This window comes from Phoenix dactylifera, chromosome 5, assembly GCF_051530095.1.
Source record: "Phoenix dactylifera cultivar Ajwa chromosome 5, Ajwa_hap1_PhDact_Kaust_v1.1, whole genome shotgun sequence".
NCBI classification, from domain to species: Eukaryota; Viridiplantae; Streptophyta; class Magnoliopsida; order Arecales; family Arecaceae; genus Phoenix; species Phoenix dactylifera.
In genome coordinates, this window is record NC_143194.1 from 31,797,410 (window position 1) to 31,816,082 (window position 18,673).

The 18,673-nt window shown below is 37.1% G+C and overlaps 1 protein-coding gene across 5 annotated transcripts; it reads right to left on the bottom strand.

The window, feature by feature from the left end:
- Positions 1-1,088: 1,088 nt before the first annotated feature.
- Positions 1,089-17,693, bottom strand: LOC103718546 (uncharacterized). 5 transcript variants are annotated; one of them, XM_039129115.2, is made up of 17 exons: positions 17,450-17,693; positions 16,660-17,034; positions 14,107-14,228; positions 13,910-13,998; positions 13,803-13,838; positions 13,257-13,350; positions 9,250-9,292; positions 9,045-9,169; positions 7,208-7,272; positions 6,544-7,040; positions 6,374-6,461; positions 6,153-6,290; positions 3,519-4,087; positions 3,284-3,422; positions 3,139-3,207; positions 2,005-2,130; positions 1,089-1,412 (listed from the first exon to the last, which is right to left on the bottom strand). In XM_039129115.2, the coding sequence occupies exons 2-17, from the start codon at positions 16,875-16,877 to the stop codon at positions 1,299-1,301; spliced, it is 2,532 nt and encodes an 843-aa protein (XP_038985043.2). In that variant the 5' UTR covers positions 16,878-17,034; positions 17,450-17,693; the 3' UTR covers positions 1,089-1,298. The 5 variants fall into 5 exon arrangements, with proteins under 5 accessions (XP_038985043.2, XP_088578511.1, XP_088578509.1 ...); XM_088722385.1 differs by lacking the exon at positions 17,450-17,693 and having other exon boundaries at positions 1,155-1,412; positions 9,069-9,169; positions 9,256-9,292; positions 16,660-17,009; XM_088722383.1 differs by lacking the exon at positions 17,450-17,693 and having other exon boundaries at positions 1,155-1,412; positions 9,256-9,292; positions 16,660-17,009.
- Between the last annotated feature and the right edge of the window lie 980 nt (positions 17,694-18,673).

Here is an 18,673-nt window from a genome sequence, read left to right on the forward strand (position 1 = left end):
AATATATCATAAATTCAAAAATAAGAAATATGTGAGGAAACAAAGCCCTCAATTACATAATTAGCTGAGATTGGATTTGGAACAACTGGAGCTTCCCGTTCCACGTCCGGACTGGACAAGATCCTAAACTCCGCATTTGAAATCCTACGTGGACCGACCAAACAGCATGTACTAAAACTACGGCTAAAAATAGATTGCAGCTCTCCCAAGATTCATCCATGTGATTTCCAAAACAACACCCCAATGTCAAACAAGTCCGCTCCTATTTTCGTCTTAACTAATAGGTCCAAGATCCGGTGCCACACTTGCACTGTAAAGATATAATACAATACGGAGTTTTTTAGTGTACCAACTTTCAGTATGCCATCCGTATCAGGTATTAATATGATATAACTCATACCATCCTATTCGAACCAGGCGAAGAGTAAGTTTTGAACGGCACAACTCTTTAATTAGATATTAGAGTCCCCCCTACACATATACATGCATCCATACATCTATCTATTCATCCATCCATTCATACATCTCATGCATGTCATGAATGCATGTAAATTTTAGTGATTAATATCCAGAATACATGTGCTGATGCTTATAATCCATTGTAATTATTCATCATCGAGAGCACTCTTTTGCTTGTAAACATCACAACAATTTTCTCTGTTTTGTAAGAAACATCCTCGCAATATTTCACAAACCAAAAATAAATAAATAACAAAGGCATACATCTGAAGTGTTATTTCCCGTGGCCTTCCAAGGCCTGAACGGATGAACATTTATAAAATACCACTCAAGAGGTAACGACGAAAACCTGAAATGCTACATTAATTTATGACCGATACAACATATGATCATCTCATACTAGTTTTTTTAAATATATTATCAGCCACAACCAAACATTCATGGGAAGCATGAGTGCAAGCATAATGCTGAGTATCAATATCAACACAAAGAAATATTACATTCCAGCGGAACCTAAATAGAGACGATGCAGACAACCTTCAAAACTTAAGACGTAAGCAAGCAAAAAGAGCAGGCCGAGCTGTAAAGAAAGAATAACGATGTCGGGTCTTCGTCTTCGAGCTGTTCACATCTATTTGTATGCTCCAACACTAATAAAATCTCACTAAGCTTCATAAAAGTTCAATTCGTCGTGCCCCCCCCAAACTCTTGCCATCTTCTCATGAGCTTAAAGCTATTCTTAACTTTCCTTTTGCTGGCTTCTTATGAGCAAGGGAGTTCATTTGTAGCAAGATGTTGATTCCATGCATGTATATTACTGTATATATGCATGCGTACTCCTATAGGAAGTAAGTTAGCTGTTGTTTCTTTCTTGAGCCTCCTTCCCCATATAATTCGTTCCATTGCTTCAGTTCACTCATTATAGAACCCTCTGGAGCAAAACTTGCAGCCACCTGCATGGGAAAATTTTAGGCAGGGGAAATCACATACCCAAAATGTCTGATATAGATTTTTTTTTTTTTTTGACCCCGAGATTGAAATAGGACAAGGGGAAAAAAAATCTTATCTTGATGTCCATCTGAAATAATTATACCAATTTGAGCGTAAGACCAACACAGAAGGACATGAAAGCTTGCACCATACTGTAACTAGAGATTGATACGGTGGGTAGCGAGTGTTATTTCTGAACTAGGACAAGGGAGACTCCTAAAGCCTTGGCACTGGTACTATGAACCATAGTGCTGACAGAAGAAGGCATTCCAAAAGGACTAGAGAAAGACGGCATATTCTACATACTGTCCTTAGTCCTTACTGAATCCAAAACCATCCCTCATTATTCATGAAACACCATGTATCTACAGATGCTTTCAGAATAACACGTAAACTCACTTTAAATTGATAAATCATCTAAAAAGAGCAATCACTCTCCAGTTCAAGTTGAATGACACCCATTCAAGTTAAACTAGTAGGCTATATTATACATGACAATTCTGCAGTTAATATAATTAATGCTTGAAAACAAAATCAGTAAATAGGCAAACTTACTTGACTCTTTGCCAGCCTCATGTCTTCCATATTTAATGGTCTAAGGATAATCGATATTTCCCCCTCTTCTACCTTCATTTCTGAGGTGTCTGATGGATTCTCTCCTCCAGCTTTCCGCTTCCTCTCCTGCGACAAAAAACTAAATGCTGTTATATAACTCGAAACCATTAAGAAATATGTGAATAATCAGCTTTCCTAAATTGAAGCAGTCAAATAAACATAATTCCAAAGTTTACTGAAAACAAAATAATGACGGAACTGGATATATTTCAGGTAAAACATAATCAGCAATCAATCACAAAACGTGACCATCATAAACTATAAAGTGATGTAAAATGTGTCTCGGTATTTTTAAAAATCGAAAATGAGGATAATGGCAGAGATTTATGGAGCTCAATATAAATAAAGGTGCACTAATTACTTAATAATTATAAAATAGCACTAAACATATATAGAGAGAGAGCCCATTCTTCTTTATTGAAGGTTGGTGCAAAAAAGAGAACAACGGGACAGCATGGATTAAGAGTAAATGATTGAAACAAAAGGAAAGAGTGTAAGAAGATGGGTAAACTACTGCAGATAGTAAAACTATTGTGCAAAGAGAGTCCCAAACTGGTCTCGGAATCAGATACCTAAAGCTGTTTAACAAGGCCTTACTCATTAAATAGAAGTTGAACTTATATAAGTACATTGACCTTTTAAAATAGTGGTGTTCAACAATTTATTACCCTCACAGCTGAACTGGAATGGAATAGGAATTACAGCTTTGGTATGGCAGTAAACTAGGAATCAAGATTTCCCTTGGAATCATCATTTCCTTAACTGAAAGAATGGGGATTCCACTCCTAAATGAGAGGAACGATCATTCCTAAGACGATGGCAATGAACGAAATTTTTAGAAAGTGATTTGATTAGTAATATTTATGGTATAAAAGACTTCCTAACAGCAATGTTGGAAAATTTAAACACCATGACAAGTACAAAATCACAATTCTCTTCTCACCATGTCCTGAAATCCATATATTTATGGCCACTTTTCTTACTCTAGCTATGTTACTCAGTAAAATTTCATATCTGAGAAATCAGATTTTTGAAATTATAATATTTTTTTTTAAAAAAAGTAAATAGTCATACCAGTTCTTTCAGTCTTTCTTTTTGAATTAGCTCCCTCACAGGACGATATGCTGCTGTTGTGCACAAGTTCTGCACTCCACAGTTACCTTTTAGTAAGCTAAATGGCCATTTAATTATGCCAGAATTCCATGAGACACATACATACCTTGATATCGCTACCACTATACCCCTCCGTCATAGTTGCAAGCTCCTTGTAGTCAAGTCCTTCCTCCACCTTATCCTTTGACAAAAGTGTTCTCAGAATTAATTTCCTGCTCTCTAAGGATGGTAGACCAACCATTATTCTGTTCAACAAAGGAGACATTAGCAAGCAAACGAATATGTTTGCCTTTTTTGTAATGGAACTGAAAGAGGGGGGGGGGGGGGGGGGGACAACCAACCTGCGTTCGAACCTCCTAATGATTGCCTCATCAAGGTCAAAAGGTCTGTTTGTCGCCGCAAGAACAAGGATTCTTACCCCAGGCTTTGTTAAGAGTCCATCCCAATGTGTCATAAACTCATTCTTGATCTTCCTCATTGCCTCATGTTCTCCAGCCCTACTTCTCTGCCCAAGCATGCTATCAACCTCATCCACAAAAATGATAGTAGGGGAGACCTTCGCGGCCAGTGTAAACAAAGCTCTAACATTCTTCTCATCTTCCCCAAACCATTTTGACGTGATGGTGGACATTGAAACATTGATGAAACTTGCTCCAGCTTCATTTGCTATAGCCTTAGCCAGCATAGTCTTCCCAGTTCCAGGTGGCCCAAACAGTAATATTCCTCTGCAAGGCTTTAGGAGACCACCTTTAAAGAGATCTGGCCTTCGAAGGGGAAGCATGACAAGCTCCTGAAGGGATTCTTTGATGTCATCTAAAGCACCTATATCATCAAATGTTACTCCAATTTCATTAGCTGGGATAACCTCCGGTCTAATCCGCTTTTCGAATTCATTGTCCGGGGAAACTTCCTAGAAGCAGGAGCATAATAGTTGGATAAATTGTCAAGCAAACTTCCATCAACCCTTTAAAAATCAAATGTTTTTTCAAAAAAAGAAATGAAATTAAAAGGAAAGCAAATATTCACATTTTACATACAGAGGATTTCTAGATATATCATGATAAAACTCAATCTATGACCAATCAGGCGACATAGCATAAGCCAAAACAAGGGGCGAACATGAAAACCATCTAATTCTTTCCCATCAGCAAAGAGTATGGTTTAACCAAAAAATGAATATAAAGTAATATATATATATATATATATATATATATATATATATGTATGTATATCTATATGTACGTGTATATATATATATATATGTACGTATATCTATATGTACGTATATATATATATATATGTACGTATATCTATATGTACGTATATATATATGTACGTATATCTATATGTACGTATATATATATATATATATATGTACGTATATCTATATGTACGTATATCTATATGTACGTATATCTATATCTATATCTATATATATATATATATATATATATATATATATATATATATATTGATATCTCTTACAATTTAAACAATATAATCTAATCTTGTTTCATTTAAAAATCTGAATTTAAATTGTGCATGCATTTCATATTAAAATATAGTAGCAGAGGATATATTTCAATTCTTCCTTCATTTGCATAGTTACATGTCCCGAATGCTTGAACAAGAAAATAAAACTAACTACTTTTGGCCCCATGAAGTCATTTAACTATATTTAGCACAAAATAATCAAAACATTTAAATTCCACAATATTTGGTCATTCAATGTTTTTTAAATTATGCTATAATTTTCTAATATTACCTTCAAAAGAATTTTCACATTTCATCTGTAACACAGTTTGCTGTATCTAACCGTGCCTCCCAGTACAGGGCATCCGTACAGTACTAGTAGAGTACAAAGACTCAATACCCCCTTTGTACCAAGTGTCGGTACCAAAGCACGTACCATACCAACTCTCAGTATAGGTGTACCGGTTGGGTACTGATATGGAATTTAGTACAGAGACTGCAAACTTTGACCTGTCTACTACCAATTTGATGCAATCTTCAATACACTTTTTCCCAATTTTACATGATTTACATGAATCTTGAAGGGTTGCCCCATGATTCCACAATCTTGAACTGCAGCAATAACATAGGTTTGCTTTTTCATACTGGCGTTCAACACAAGCCCCTCTAATATCCAATATTGCGCTAGCCAGGAGTTTGACACCAATATACCGCGGGCGGTGGGGTTTGGAGGATATTGGATTGACAGCTGGTCATCAGTAATCAAACTAACGAACCATACATTAAGTGAGAAAACCAAAATTATACTGATAAATACAGGATTGTAAGTTAAAATTCATAAAACAATTTACGATCTCTACAAATTGACCTTTGAAAGATTAGAGTACATTTTGCTCAGTTTACCTCAGTTGTTTCAATTTTTTTAAGTCATATATTCCAAACACGAGACACTACTCATGACAGTAAAGTCTATTGTGTTATATTCAATGCAAATATAATTAATTTCTAGTTCACACTACTGCACTATACTGACTATGCAATCATCACCATGCACCTTGAGCACCTAGTTTAAATATACAGAGGAAATTGCTGCTAGAAAGCAATGTTAGTGCTAAAGTTAGGGGGAAAGGAAAAACAATACAGACCAAACTAAACAGGAAATCAAGAGAAGATTGGTGAACTTTAAAAGAGAACAATGTAAAACATTATCAGATCCAGCTTAACTGGGTCCTACTAATTCCTTCCTATTTAGCATCACATCCTTAGCATTGCAAGCCTGGCAGATCCTCTCCACCAACAGCCAGGTTTTCTTCTAGGGCTAACTGTTTGCCCTTAATAGAAGTAGAGACCCTTACTAAGGCCTGAACAAAAATGCCCATATGAAATTATCAGGGTTTCAACATAAATTTTCTCATAATGCAGGTTGGTTAAACTGTTGAAGTATTACATGTCAGCATATCAATCAGTCAAAGATAAAGGTGTGGAAAGAGTGATAAGCTTACTGGTGCTTTTGGTAGTGGACATGAACCTACACCATCCTTGTTAACTGATTTCTCTGATTCACTTTTGTTTTCTGGAGGCGGAGCTTCAGATTTTGTCTCGGATTTTGTGGCAACTGCCGTATCTTCTTTTCCAGCTTCCTAGAAATACATACATATATATATATTGTCAGACATGACAGCATGAAGAAACAGAATTTATTAACTCCATCACCACAACAAACCTTCATTCGATCAACATTTGCCTCCAGCTTTAGAGTATCCTTGCCACTAAGCTCGTTCTCTTGGAATATATTTAATGCATGAGATAAACTATTCCATGGAACATATAATGAGTGAATAAACGTAAGATAAAACAGAAATAAAAAAAAAGAGTCATTAAATATTATCTAACCTCTTTGGAGATATAAGAAGTTTTCCATGTTTATATTCAGGATCCTTGTTATTCATCAGGTGATAAGAAACTGCTGACACCACAATTTCTTCTATATACTTACTAAGAACCAAGGTGTCTGCAAGGCAGATTGAGCCTAAATCATCACAATCAAGATCATTTGCTGCAAGCACCTCAGTAATGTGGTTTCTGTTATCCTGAAACCGAAGTATCTTCATGTCTTCTTCCATCTGGGACTTCCAGCTGACAAGGTGGGTCTCATCTTCTGGTGGCTTAATCTCTATATTGTAAGGAAATAAAAGAGTAAGCCTTTCATCCACTTCTCTATAGTCACTATCCATTTCTATCACCCTTGAACCAAGTATCAATACATGTCCTGTTAACTTTTTCAACATTTTCCGGAACAAGAAATACATCCTCTGGGATCTAAACAGAAGGTTCTCAACATCCCTTATGTAAAGGACAATTGGATCGCTCTTGGATACTGAAAGCAGAACCTGGAGAGCAATCCCAAGATCAGTGCTCTATATGTACTTAAGAAAAAAAAACATATGCATGATTATTGACCTGTAAAGCAGGCTGAGTTATGCATTGCATCACGTATCAGACATATGGTATTTTTTACAAGACCAGGTGGAGTAAAAGTAAAAAGGAAAAGAAATACCTTATAAAGGGCCTGGATTAGAAGTTTCTCATCAAAAGACCAGCTGCCAGTACGTTTTAGAGTTACTGCATCAAGGCAGAAGCTTGTAAGGAACTACAAGGAATAATTTGGATTATGAATTCTTGACCACAAAGATGCATGAATAATGAAGCCATCAATTTAAAAGACCGTATGATTCAGTTCAAGTTACTGTAAGAATTTCTGGTAAAAATATTATCAAAAGTGCTATATGATTGGCATCTAGCATTCCATCTACACTATAAGTATAATTTGTCTCCATCTATGCGAGCATGGCCAGTACCATATCTGAAGGGAATGTTAGAGGTAGGTGTTCAGATGTTCCACTCAGATATGCTACATGTTTGAGAACTGGTTCTGGGTGGAGGGCTAAATTACCACTTCCTTTGCTCTTTCTTTTGAAATACAGCAGGAATACCCGACATGCATCAACAACATGATATAATAGGTTCTCAATTCAGTCCACCAGTGCATCATCCTTTCATAGGTTTCCAACAAAGAATCAGTGAAAACAAATATAGTAAAGGATAATATGAAACCTCTGCAGATTATAATAAACATGCCCCAGAAAATGTCAATCAGCCTACATTTTTGGGCCACCATATCTTCCTCCATAAATACATATTTGGCTAAAGCAACCTATCTTTTAAAGAATTCAAATATTAAGAAGCTTCTACAACAGTTCAGGGCATGTTAAAAACGTAAGCATGTTCTACTCTACCTGGACACATTATTTAAAAGAGCACCCACCAATCCTAATGAAATAGTTTGATATGAAAAATCGGATCCTAGCTAGCTCAATCTAATCCATTCAGTTGACTTCTAGGATAAAGGCCCTCTGTCTGTGCCGGCAATCAATTCCAGCCAATCCAAACCTTGAATCTATAAATGCAAGTATACAGCAACATCCACTGTTGCTCACTGAGAGAAAACCACTGAAGGAATATAATCCCAGTAATTGAACTGTTCTACGTCAATCCTTATGCGGATAATTCTAACTACTTGTGTACCTTAGCCAACCACAACGTGATAGGAAAGGCTTGAACAATTATACCATTGAGGGAAATGATGATTTGACATTTTCAATCCATTGATACTAAGCCTGTCACTCATAGCCAAGAAATCCATTCTTCACTCTTAACGCAGGAATATTTTACCATGCCCAGATAGAAAAAGATTTCCTATAAATACATAATACAAGCCCATCTAATTTGAATACAAGGTGGAATGATAGATTATACTTCCCCAATCCTATTGTATGTTTTGACCAGTACAATATAGTAAATTTCACAAGTAGGATGACAATAATGCCACAATAAGATAGTGGATTTTGGATATCCTGAAGGATGACTTCATATTGGAGTTCTCTAGGGATTGTTCATCTTCCTGTGGTGGCCTTATTCTGGGTTCCTACTTTCATGATACCTTTATGACTTTGATTTATGCCTCTTTCAAACATCTCCAAGCCAAAATTTGACAACAAAAATAGCAAAATCAAACATCATAAGCTTGAACTTGAGATACAAAATTCCTGGATATAATTAAACAAAGTAACTCTCATCAATGATAACTGGATCCATCTCAACCGATCCATCTCAACCTTAAATTGCTCCAGAGATCAACAGAGCATCCAGCAATGACTGATTTGAAGAGTTAAATGGACACAAATACATCATCCAAAATGTATCGAAAAAAAATTATACGACGCTGATTAAGATTCGCATTGCTGCTGACCAGAGAGTAAGTCATATATTGCCACAAAAAGTTGCATAATTGATATAAGAAAAACTTCTGCCAATTTCACAAAGATGTATCCTACCAAATGGCGATTGAGAGCAACAACCTGGATTGACAAGAGGGCACTGTGACAAGAGACTGCTAATATCAGCTGAAGCAGAGGCATTCCTTCGAAGTTTTGGTATGTCACTAGCACTTTCTGTTCCCCTAAAAGTACATGAATACATGGATATTTAAAAATAATTACTCATGTAAAATATAAAAAAATATATCTGTGCTCAATATACCTTGACCTTATGTCCACACTACTGCTCTGTCTGTGCAGAGATCCTGCAACAAACCTCTCAAATTGATAAATAAGAAAAGGCGGATCAGCAAATAAAGGTAAATTACTCCAGAATCTACAAAACATGTACCAAAATAAATGGATGATATTTCTGCAGCTTAGCAATCCAAATTTATACAATCATAACGATTACACTGTATTACCAATTGATTAAATTGAACTGTGCAAAACATCTTTTATCATTATAAAAAATCTTAGTTTTGCTCACCGAAATAATCTGAACAAAGTATGACATCATAGTATAAAAGCCGACCAGCTAGTTCGGCTATCTAGGATTAAGCATCATAAGAAATGGCTTTATGAGTCACATTATGCATATTAGGAAAGTACAGCTACTATAAGCAGATGATGAAGTGGTTATAGTTTGCATTAAAATGACAAGTTCTGCCCATGGTATTTGAAAACAATCTTGCAATTCTACACAAAATCTTTCTTGTGCAACAGAAGCAACTTGGTATGTGTTTCCATAACAATGAAGCTTCAAATAATTTCCAAGCCTCTCTCAAATAACAACGAAGCAGCAACTTGCAATTCTAATTATCATAACATGCCTCTATTGCAAACAAAAACTTGAAATTTGACACCATCAACAGAATCAAAATCTTAAACCACCATTTAACATTTCAGTTTTTTTACGATAAGGTTTTGACAAAGAAAGTTACAAGAAAATATGGAAGAACCGACTTTATTAACCAAAGAGGGAAGAGGGAAGTTCTAGCCATTAACTAAATTTAACCTCACAATCCAATATAGATTCTGGTTGTAGTCTCTTGCAACAGGACAGGCCATAAATTTGCATAACCATGATATTTTTATTGATGCTTATACATAAACCAACCAGTCGCTGAGAACAAATTTAACTGACCAATCTACAATTTCTCTCACGTAAATGTCCTTGATTTCACATACAGGATTTATATAGGCTAAATTGGAAGTTATTTTGTCTTGGAAACCACACATCCAGCAACAGTAAATGACAAATATTAAAAAATTCTAGAAGACATCCTATTCTGCAATTTTTAACTTCTTAGCAACAAAGATTGATTCCCTCACACCCCGTTTTACACCCTTAACTACAAAGTGCTTAGATCATTTTAGGTCCATTTCTCCCCATTTATGATACATCTCTTAGATGCAATTACTAAATTTAAGAAAAGGCAGTACTTATTCCCCAATCTCTCCTCCTTGAATTAGTAAATTCTTCAAGATATGTGGAGCTTCAAGCTGTCCATCAGGGACACTGCTGCTCTCATCACACTCAGAATATCCAGTAATGGATAAAAAGACTTCAGATTTTCTCACATGCGTCCAATTAGTTCACCCTTGTTCCCTTTTTGTTAAAAATAACTAAGGGTATGTTTGGTTCGCAACCAGAATCAAAATCGGAATGGATTGGAATGAAAATTACAATGGTCATATTCCCCGATGCATTTGGTTCGTGATTAGAATCAGAATTGGAATCAAAATGGGATTTGAACATTAGGTGAAGTTCGGATTAGAATTTGGGGAATTGGGGCATTCCCATTCCCCCTAAAATCGGAATGGGAGTGGGACTTCCCCCAACCAAACAGTTGGAATTGGAGTACCTCATTCCTATTTCCATTCCAGAGCCCAACTCCCCCCAACCAAGCATGCCCCAAAAAGATTTGCTAGAAACATCAGAACTAGTATAAGTCCCAGAGTAATCCATCTTGCTGATTTGATCTTCTAATTGTGAATCTTTCTAATACAGCCAATTATATGCACCAATTCCTTGTTTGATTTTGTGCCTGATGATGCCTTAGAAATAAAGCCCAAATAAATAAAACACCTAATTACTGCAGTGGATTTGACCCTACCACATAACTGACTACACCATTGTTTAAAAATAACAAGCAATCCTAAGGTTGTGTAGAAGTGCATCCACAGTGATGCAACATCATTGCTCGTCATAGTACTTAAAAATATATTGCACCAAAAAGATTGTCTCGCCACAGATTTCCCTCCAATATCTATCTTCTCTTTCACTTAATTCCTCCTTTCCTCTCAAAGCCTGTATTCTCATAAGTTTTTCCTTAAAATCAGAAAATTATATTCAGACAAAAGAAGTCACTCTAACATGAACCAACTTACCAAAAATAAAGATGAAGGAATTTTCTCCAGTAAGCAAATCATCATTCTGCTTCATCACAATTGATTCTTAAGGTTTTCTTTCAGCCAAATAATAATAGTATGAAACATCAAGGTCATCTATCTCACACTGATGCATCAGACAACTGATTCCATTCAACTGTATCCTTAACTGCACAAATGTTTTAAATGGTTTACTCACTAAGCAAGCAGTAAATTCCTACTACTTAAAAAAAGGAGCCAGAAAAGCATGAACTCTAAAGAAAAGTTCATTAAAAGAATACTAAGCAAGGGCAAAGGAAAAAAGTTACTACTTTTCATAAGGATTTGAAATTAGCTGCAATCAACATAAGGCCATGAACTAGGTGTTGGCTGAGGAAAACTTCTAAATAACCACTAAAAATTGTCTTTTTATTCTTTTCACCTTCATCTAAATATCCTCTTCCTTTTTCATGCACGTTTCCATGATAGATGTTGCGGCCCCAGCTACAGCCATTGGCACGTGATGTTGCAGACTTGCAGTTATTCCAGAAGGAGACGAGAAAAAAGATGAGAAATCTCCATTTCAGCAAATTTCTTTCTCAAGGGCTCATGGGGTGCAGGCACTACCCTAAGGGCCAAGTCACTATCTAACGAATGGACAGTCTAAGAATAGTTGCCAGGTATTACCTAGAGGGCTACCTGGCCAGCCTAGGTGACCACTTTTTAAAGCCACAACCCAGACATACATAAATGACTAGTTCAATTTAGCTTTCTAGCTATAACTTAAATCCAATGTCAAAAAATATGAGAAAGTACCATAGGGCAGTACATCCACGTATCAAAAAGCAGAAAAAAATTAACTTACTACATCACCTTGTTTCCACACTTATAATGGAAGACAGAAAGACAGCCCTTCAATGCCTTAGATCATCTAAAAGGACCAAGCTCCGAACCTTCATAAAAAGATCATTCCTACTCCGCCTTAAGCGAGAACTAAAAGGGAAAGTTATATGTTATGCAAATTACAGATGTTACTAACAAGCATATAGAACTCTGATTCTTACCTCAGAAAGAGAGTGAGTTGTTTGATATGGAAACATAACATAAAAAGCCACTATGCTAACAATTAAAATCATCAATCCATAGCCTTCATTCATATCTAAAGTCTCTCCACATAAGGAAATTAGGAAACATTTTTTTAAAACACCCCAAGACACACCATGATAAAATATCCTCTAGAATATGCAAGAATATGTGGGCTCATGACTTTCATGTCTTGAATCTACATGTTCATAACTAACCATTACCCATCAAGAATTCAATTCTCGCTAGAGGCACCTTGAAAGAATTGAATCCTACGAAAATCCTTGTTGTAAGGCAGCTTAAAAAATTCACTAAGCAGCAAAAGCCGGTAGCTTAACTCATTGTTATTTAGTCTACAAACTCCTAAACCTTCTTCTTAGAATGAGAACTTGTGTTGCCTTATTCCACAAATTTTATCATAAAAATAGAAGCCCCTTAAAGAGATAGTGTCAGTTCAACTTTGATGATTCAAAATAATCAGTCTACTCCAAAAGGAAATATCTAAATTTCTCCTTTTCCTAAAAAATTTATACACTAGTGACTAGACACATGCTGACTATAGTGTAGCATCTTTAGGGGATTTTTCGAAAATATATTCATGGTATTATCATTCCATGCCACAATTGAGAAAAATCAATAAAAGGACTTTGAAAATTGTCAGCTTAAAAAAGATACATTATATATTTAAATCAAGAATAGGGACAAAACGTTCAATCAACCATGTTATCTAATATCAAATCATGACTGCAATACCTCACAGATACAAGGTAGTACCTTTTGGTTCCTCTCTTTGGGGAAGAATCGAGAAGGATCCAAGTAAACTGGACATTCTTTCTAGTGTAGTCTCGGATATGGACCTTTTAAAAGACTGCAGAAAAGAAAAATGCAAATGAATGCTTGCAATCATAAGAATGCAACACAAGATTTGAAAATCTCATAAACTGTAATAAAAGAAAAGTACACCAACATGAGAAACAGATCTATAACAAGAGTAATTTATCCGTCCAAAAAATATCAATCTATAAATGATAAATGGGCCGTAAACGATGTTTCAGAAATAAACAAATATAACAGAATTAGAAAAGTTAACTAATTTTGAAACATGAAAGTACACAAGCAGACACATAACAAGAATATCGACAATGCACACATTTTTTTTCACCATGAAACTAGATATTTCCTGCTGAGAGTAGTGTTATAAAGTTGATGTTACTCTTTGATCACATCTGGCAAAAAATAAAACACAACGACTATTTGCATGGAAGTTTGACTCAACAAGATTCATAGATGAACTATTCTGATCAGTTTTGGAGATCTTACAGAATCTTTGGTGGCACTGCCATATTTGCTCTGGATCTGCATCGCAATGCCCATTTCTTCAGTTGCACAGAAAAAATACAAACAGAACTGTGATTGAGTATACTCACCTTACGTGAAAAATCAGTTACATCTAGCAAGAGTAATTTGGCCTCAAAATAGTGGGCTAGCGCCTTTGCAAGCATCTGCTGGTAAAGCTCTTCAAATTGGAGATTTTATTTTTATTAGTATCAATCACATAATGAACATTTACGCATTAACCACTTTGTAGCCTATTCTGTTAAATGGTATTTTCAAAATAAACTACCTGCAGGGCCTGAGAGTATAATAGCCTGACTTGCGGGAGAGAGATTTCTCATATACTTTGAAAAGTCTGCTTGCTTCAAGTGAACATAAGCTGTACTTGTCAATACCACCCGGGTCTGCTCACTGTCATCAACATGCTAGTGCTAAGCAATCAAACAAATAGTAAGATAAAGAGGGGGAAAAACAATAAACATTAGAAGATCATCTGTATATTCCACAGAAAGTTGAGATAAGGATCCGAAGATGTTCAGTAAGTGAAGAGCATTAGATAGCCTCTAGTCTCAAGCACAATGACTAATTGCTCACACATAAACTCGCTCTTGATATTTCTCTTTTTTTTTTACAACCTTGTTTCTATGCAATTGTTTGCAATCGTAAGATACTGCCAGATTCCAGAAGCAAACCATGCCATAGGTTCCTAAATCCATATCCCAATGATCATCAAATGTTCATAAATCAGTCAAGTATGGACCTATATTATGTGAGAATTGCTTACAATCTAGAGGCATAGGTGCTACGTATACCATTGTTGAGTTAGACTCGGTTGAATCTGACCCCAGTCCATACCCTCAAATCGAAAGATAAACTGCGAGAAGCAAATGATATCCTGGAGCATGTTTCTTAACTTTCAAATGATGCAGTTCAGCAATCTACAAGTTTCAAGGTTATTATTTTTTTTCGACAAGTAGTTTCAAGAAATAATTGACATGGCACCGAAACCTGACCTCCAAATGATGTAGTTCAGCAAACTAGAAGTTCCAAGTGTTTTTCCCCCCCGGATAAGTACTTTCGAGAAATAATTATCATGGCATTGAATGATATGATGGTTGTACATCTTTGCACAGTGACAAATAAACCAAACAGATATTTTGTTGCATCCCACATACAGGAGTGAATCCTAAAATAATCAATAGCATTTGATATTAGTATTCAAGAGCATCTTGAGCTCCTTGTTGAGAACCATAGCAAAATATTGGCCAGCAAAATTTATAGAGAACCAGACTAGTCTGCAATATAATATGCTGCAGTCAAAGGTTGAATTAAACCTAGGATTTGCATACTGAATGAGTATCAGGACAAAACACTTAAGACTTTTAAATATGTTTGTTGACTAATAATCTCAGTTATACATTCTTGCAGTCTAAGGGTAGTATAGGAATTTTATTTCATTTTATAAAACAATTAAGTTTATCATATCTACTTTCAAAAAGAAATTATTTATCATATCCAGTATTCTATGTTTAAGATGACATGTGACTATTTGAGTTATTACATAAGTTTTTAAGCTTTATATGGCTAACGAAGTTTCGTGCGAGTGTGTATAGAATTCCTCTTTTTAAGTATCTGACATTGCTATATATTTTTCAATAGATTTCAATGATTTTCCTCTATGTTCTTATATTTTTCTCCACGGTGCAACTACATGATGAAAAATGCGGACATGGACACTTATGACTCTATGTAGTTACCCTTTTCTTCAAATACTAATTATTATTCTGTCTGTTTTTTATTTCTTTTATCAAATTCCTTGGGTCTTTGTTTCAGTAACCATCTCTCTATGGTGGGAGTGCCACCTCCCAAGTTTGAAACCATGACATCTCCCTCATGTATCCACTGACAAGGAGTGCCACCCACCCAGCATGCCTAAGTCCTGTTGGCAGTAACCAGAAAATTGTGTAAAACAACACTAAACCTTTGCAGGAATTTATCTCCACCAAAGTATCAGATACCAAAATTTATCCAGCCCCTTTTGAAGGACCAGAGGAGGTGAGGAGGCAGGGGATCGGGATTTGGATGGGACAGGTGCGGGTTGTCTGGTAGAATAAAACCATGGCGCACACTGCTAATAGGCATGGCGCCAAGTTTTCTAAGGTGACAAATTCCAATTATTTCCAACCCCACTCAGAACAAGACAGGAGTTATTTGCTGTGTATGCCTTAAAAAAATATGCTCGACCTATTGAGAAGAAGTTCTAATCCATCTAACAAAATAAAAAGGAAAGATTATAAGCAAGTAATGTGAGATCCATCACTGTAATCCTCAACGCAGAACGGCACGAAGCACAATCAGTGATATAGCAGTTAGATAGGCACCGGTTTGATGATGCTACCCTTATGCAAATGTGCCAACTGGATAAGGCATCAGTTCAATTGTTGACACATGTTCATTGAAATTTAGAAAGCTAATTAATAGTTATCAGCCTATAATTTTAGGGACAGATGTCACTCATTGGAGTCATCTTACTCCAAAATAAGTTCCATAAACAATGGATAGCATCATGATGGTGCAACCTGGACAGTACCCAAACTTCACCAACTTCAAAACCCTATAACTAAATGCTCGGTCTGATACTTAATCCATAAAGAATAAAATACTTAAAAGCGGCATGCTAACTGAATCTTGGGATCATGACATATTCATCGTTTCCCTGAGATCCACATAAACTCTCTTTTCCAAGAAATCTTGATTCCTTAACAAATAATGTGCACCATGAAAAACTAGGTTAACACTGCAAATTTGAGGGTTAAAAAATGGTAACTTTTAAGTTTTTTACCTGAGGTAAAAAGGGAACTCATTGAAGGTAACTTTGCTGTCCCTCCCGTCGACGACCAACCTCATGAGTTCGTGTTCGATCTTCTCAGCCGTCATGCCAGAGGAGGAGCAGGCCGGCGCTGTCCACCGGTTAACCGTCTGTCCAGAGGCCAACCCGAGCCCCACGCCGACGCCTAGCCCAAGGCCGACCGCTGACATCAGTATGTGCTTTTGCTCCATCTCTTGCACCCACCAACTCCTCTGCAAACCCTAAAGATCCCTTCTTGGTGCCCCTCCGGAACTTCGCCTCCCCTTTCCCAGCCTCAGAAAGGTAGAACCTATCTTGCCTCCTCCATGGCGCTCTATGAACCCCAGAAACTGAAGAAAACAGAGGAATCTGTTGAAAAAAAGAAAAAAAGATACGATCTTGAAGGCTAAACCGTATTGGAAGAGATAAAAAGAAGAACCGCAGCGAGTTTTTCAATTCAAATGAACACCATAAACGTCCGCTTTACAATTATGTCTTCAACTTGAGGAGGGAAAAAGCCAAAGAAATATATTTGCAAGAAATCGAAACTAGTAAATGAGAAAGATCTTCTTGAAAAAAATAAATATACGGATAAAAGAAGAACCGCTGCAAGATTTTAATTCAAAATAAACATCAAAACGTCAGTTTTCCAAATACTGATTCAACGACATGGAAAGGGAAAAAATGCTATCAAGAAATCGAAACTAGCGAACGGAAAAATAAAAAGAAGGCTTTTTTTTTTTAATAAAACAATATTTCTGAGATTTGGACACAAGTGCTTTACATTTTTTTCTTTTTCCTAGTCCTGCGAGAGTTGCGCAGAGATCTCGACCGCTTCCCTCTCACCCTCTCGTCCTCTCGTTACTAAAACGACTATTTATAGGCGCAGTTTTTTTCGGATCCGAACCCTAAAAAGAAGCGGAGAAGAGGGAGTGTGGGTGTCGGAGAACGACTTCCCGGCGGTGGCAACGGCTATATCAATATGGCCGGAATTTTTGAAGTCGGTTTCGGACCTTCGGTTCTTGGAGGCCTTCACTTGGAGAGCGGGTTCGAGCTTTTATATCAAATGCCGAGAAAACGGTTGGTATTTTGTGGGGTCCGATCTTGACGTGGATTTGACGCTGGGATTTTAGACGATGGCCAGGAGAGGGGTGGTTCTATATACACCCCCCCTATTGCTCAGGACACCCTCCCAAAAATTAATAAAAAATTAAATACTCTCTACACCCACCATTTGCTAAGGACACCCCTACAAAATTAAAAATTCCTAAATTACCCCCCACCCTCCCCACCCCCTCACCTAAATTGCTCTCTACACCCCCCAAACCCCCCCCCACCCCGCTCTTCCCCTCCAAAACACCCGCCGGCTTCTCCCTTCCGCCCAAAAAACCTCGCCTCAAGCACCTCGCCGGCGGCCAAACCCCCTCCGTCTCCCTTTGAACTGTTCCGCCCAAAGCACCTCGCCAACGCCCAAAACCCCCCCGTTCCCCCTTCTCCCTCTCGTCGCCGGCATTCTCCCGATCTCCGACCACCTCGCCGGCTTCTCCCGGAACCCCCTCTCCGGCCATCTCCCGAGCAACGAGCACCTCGCCGGCGCCTCCACGACCACCTCGAGGTAGCTCCCCCCCCCCCTCCCCAAATCGTTCGGCACTGGTTCTTTGAACCAGTGCCTTCGGTTCGGCCCCATGGGGCCGACCCGCTGGGGCCGACCAAAATACATTGGTTCGGCCCCATGGGGCCGACCCAATGTATCTTGGTCCCCATGGGGCCGAATCCAAATTTTTTTTTTTTTTTCTGTTGCTAGACTAAGGATTATTTTTATTCCCAAATTTTAGCCTAAATCACGTCCTTAGGGTGAATTGGATACCCAACATCAAGGACAAGTTTTTCATTACTAGATTAGATAGTAATTTGAGAAGTAGGGATAATTTAGAATCATTATCATATAGCATTAACATGGTGCATCCAAATATGATGATCTTGTTACCTTCATCGATGTCATTCTTGA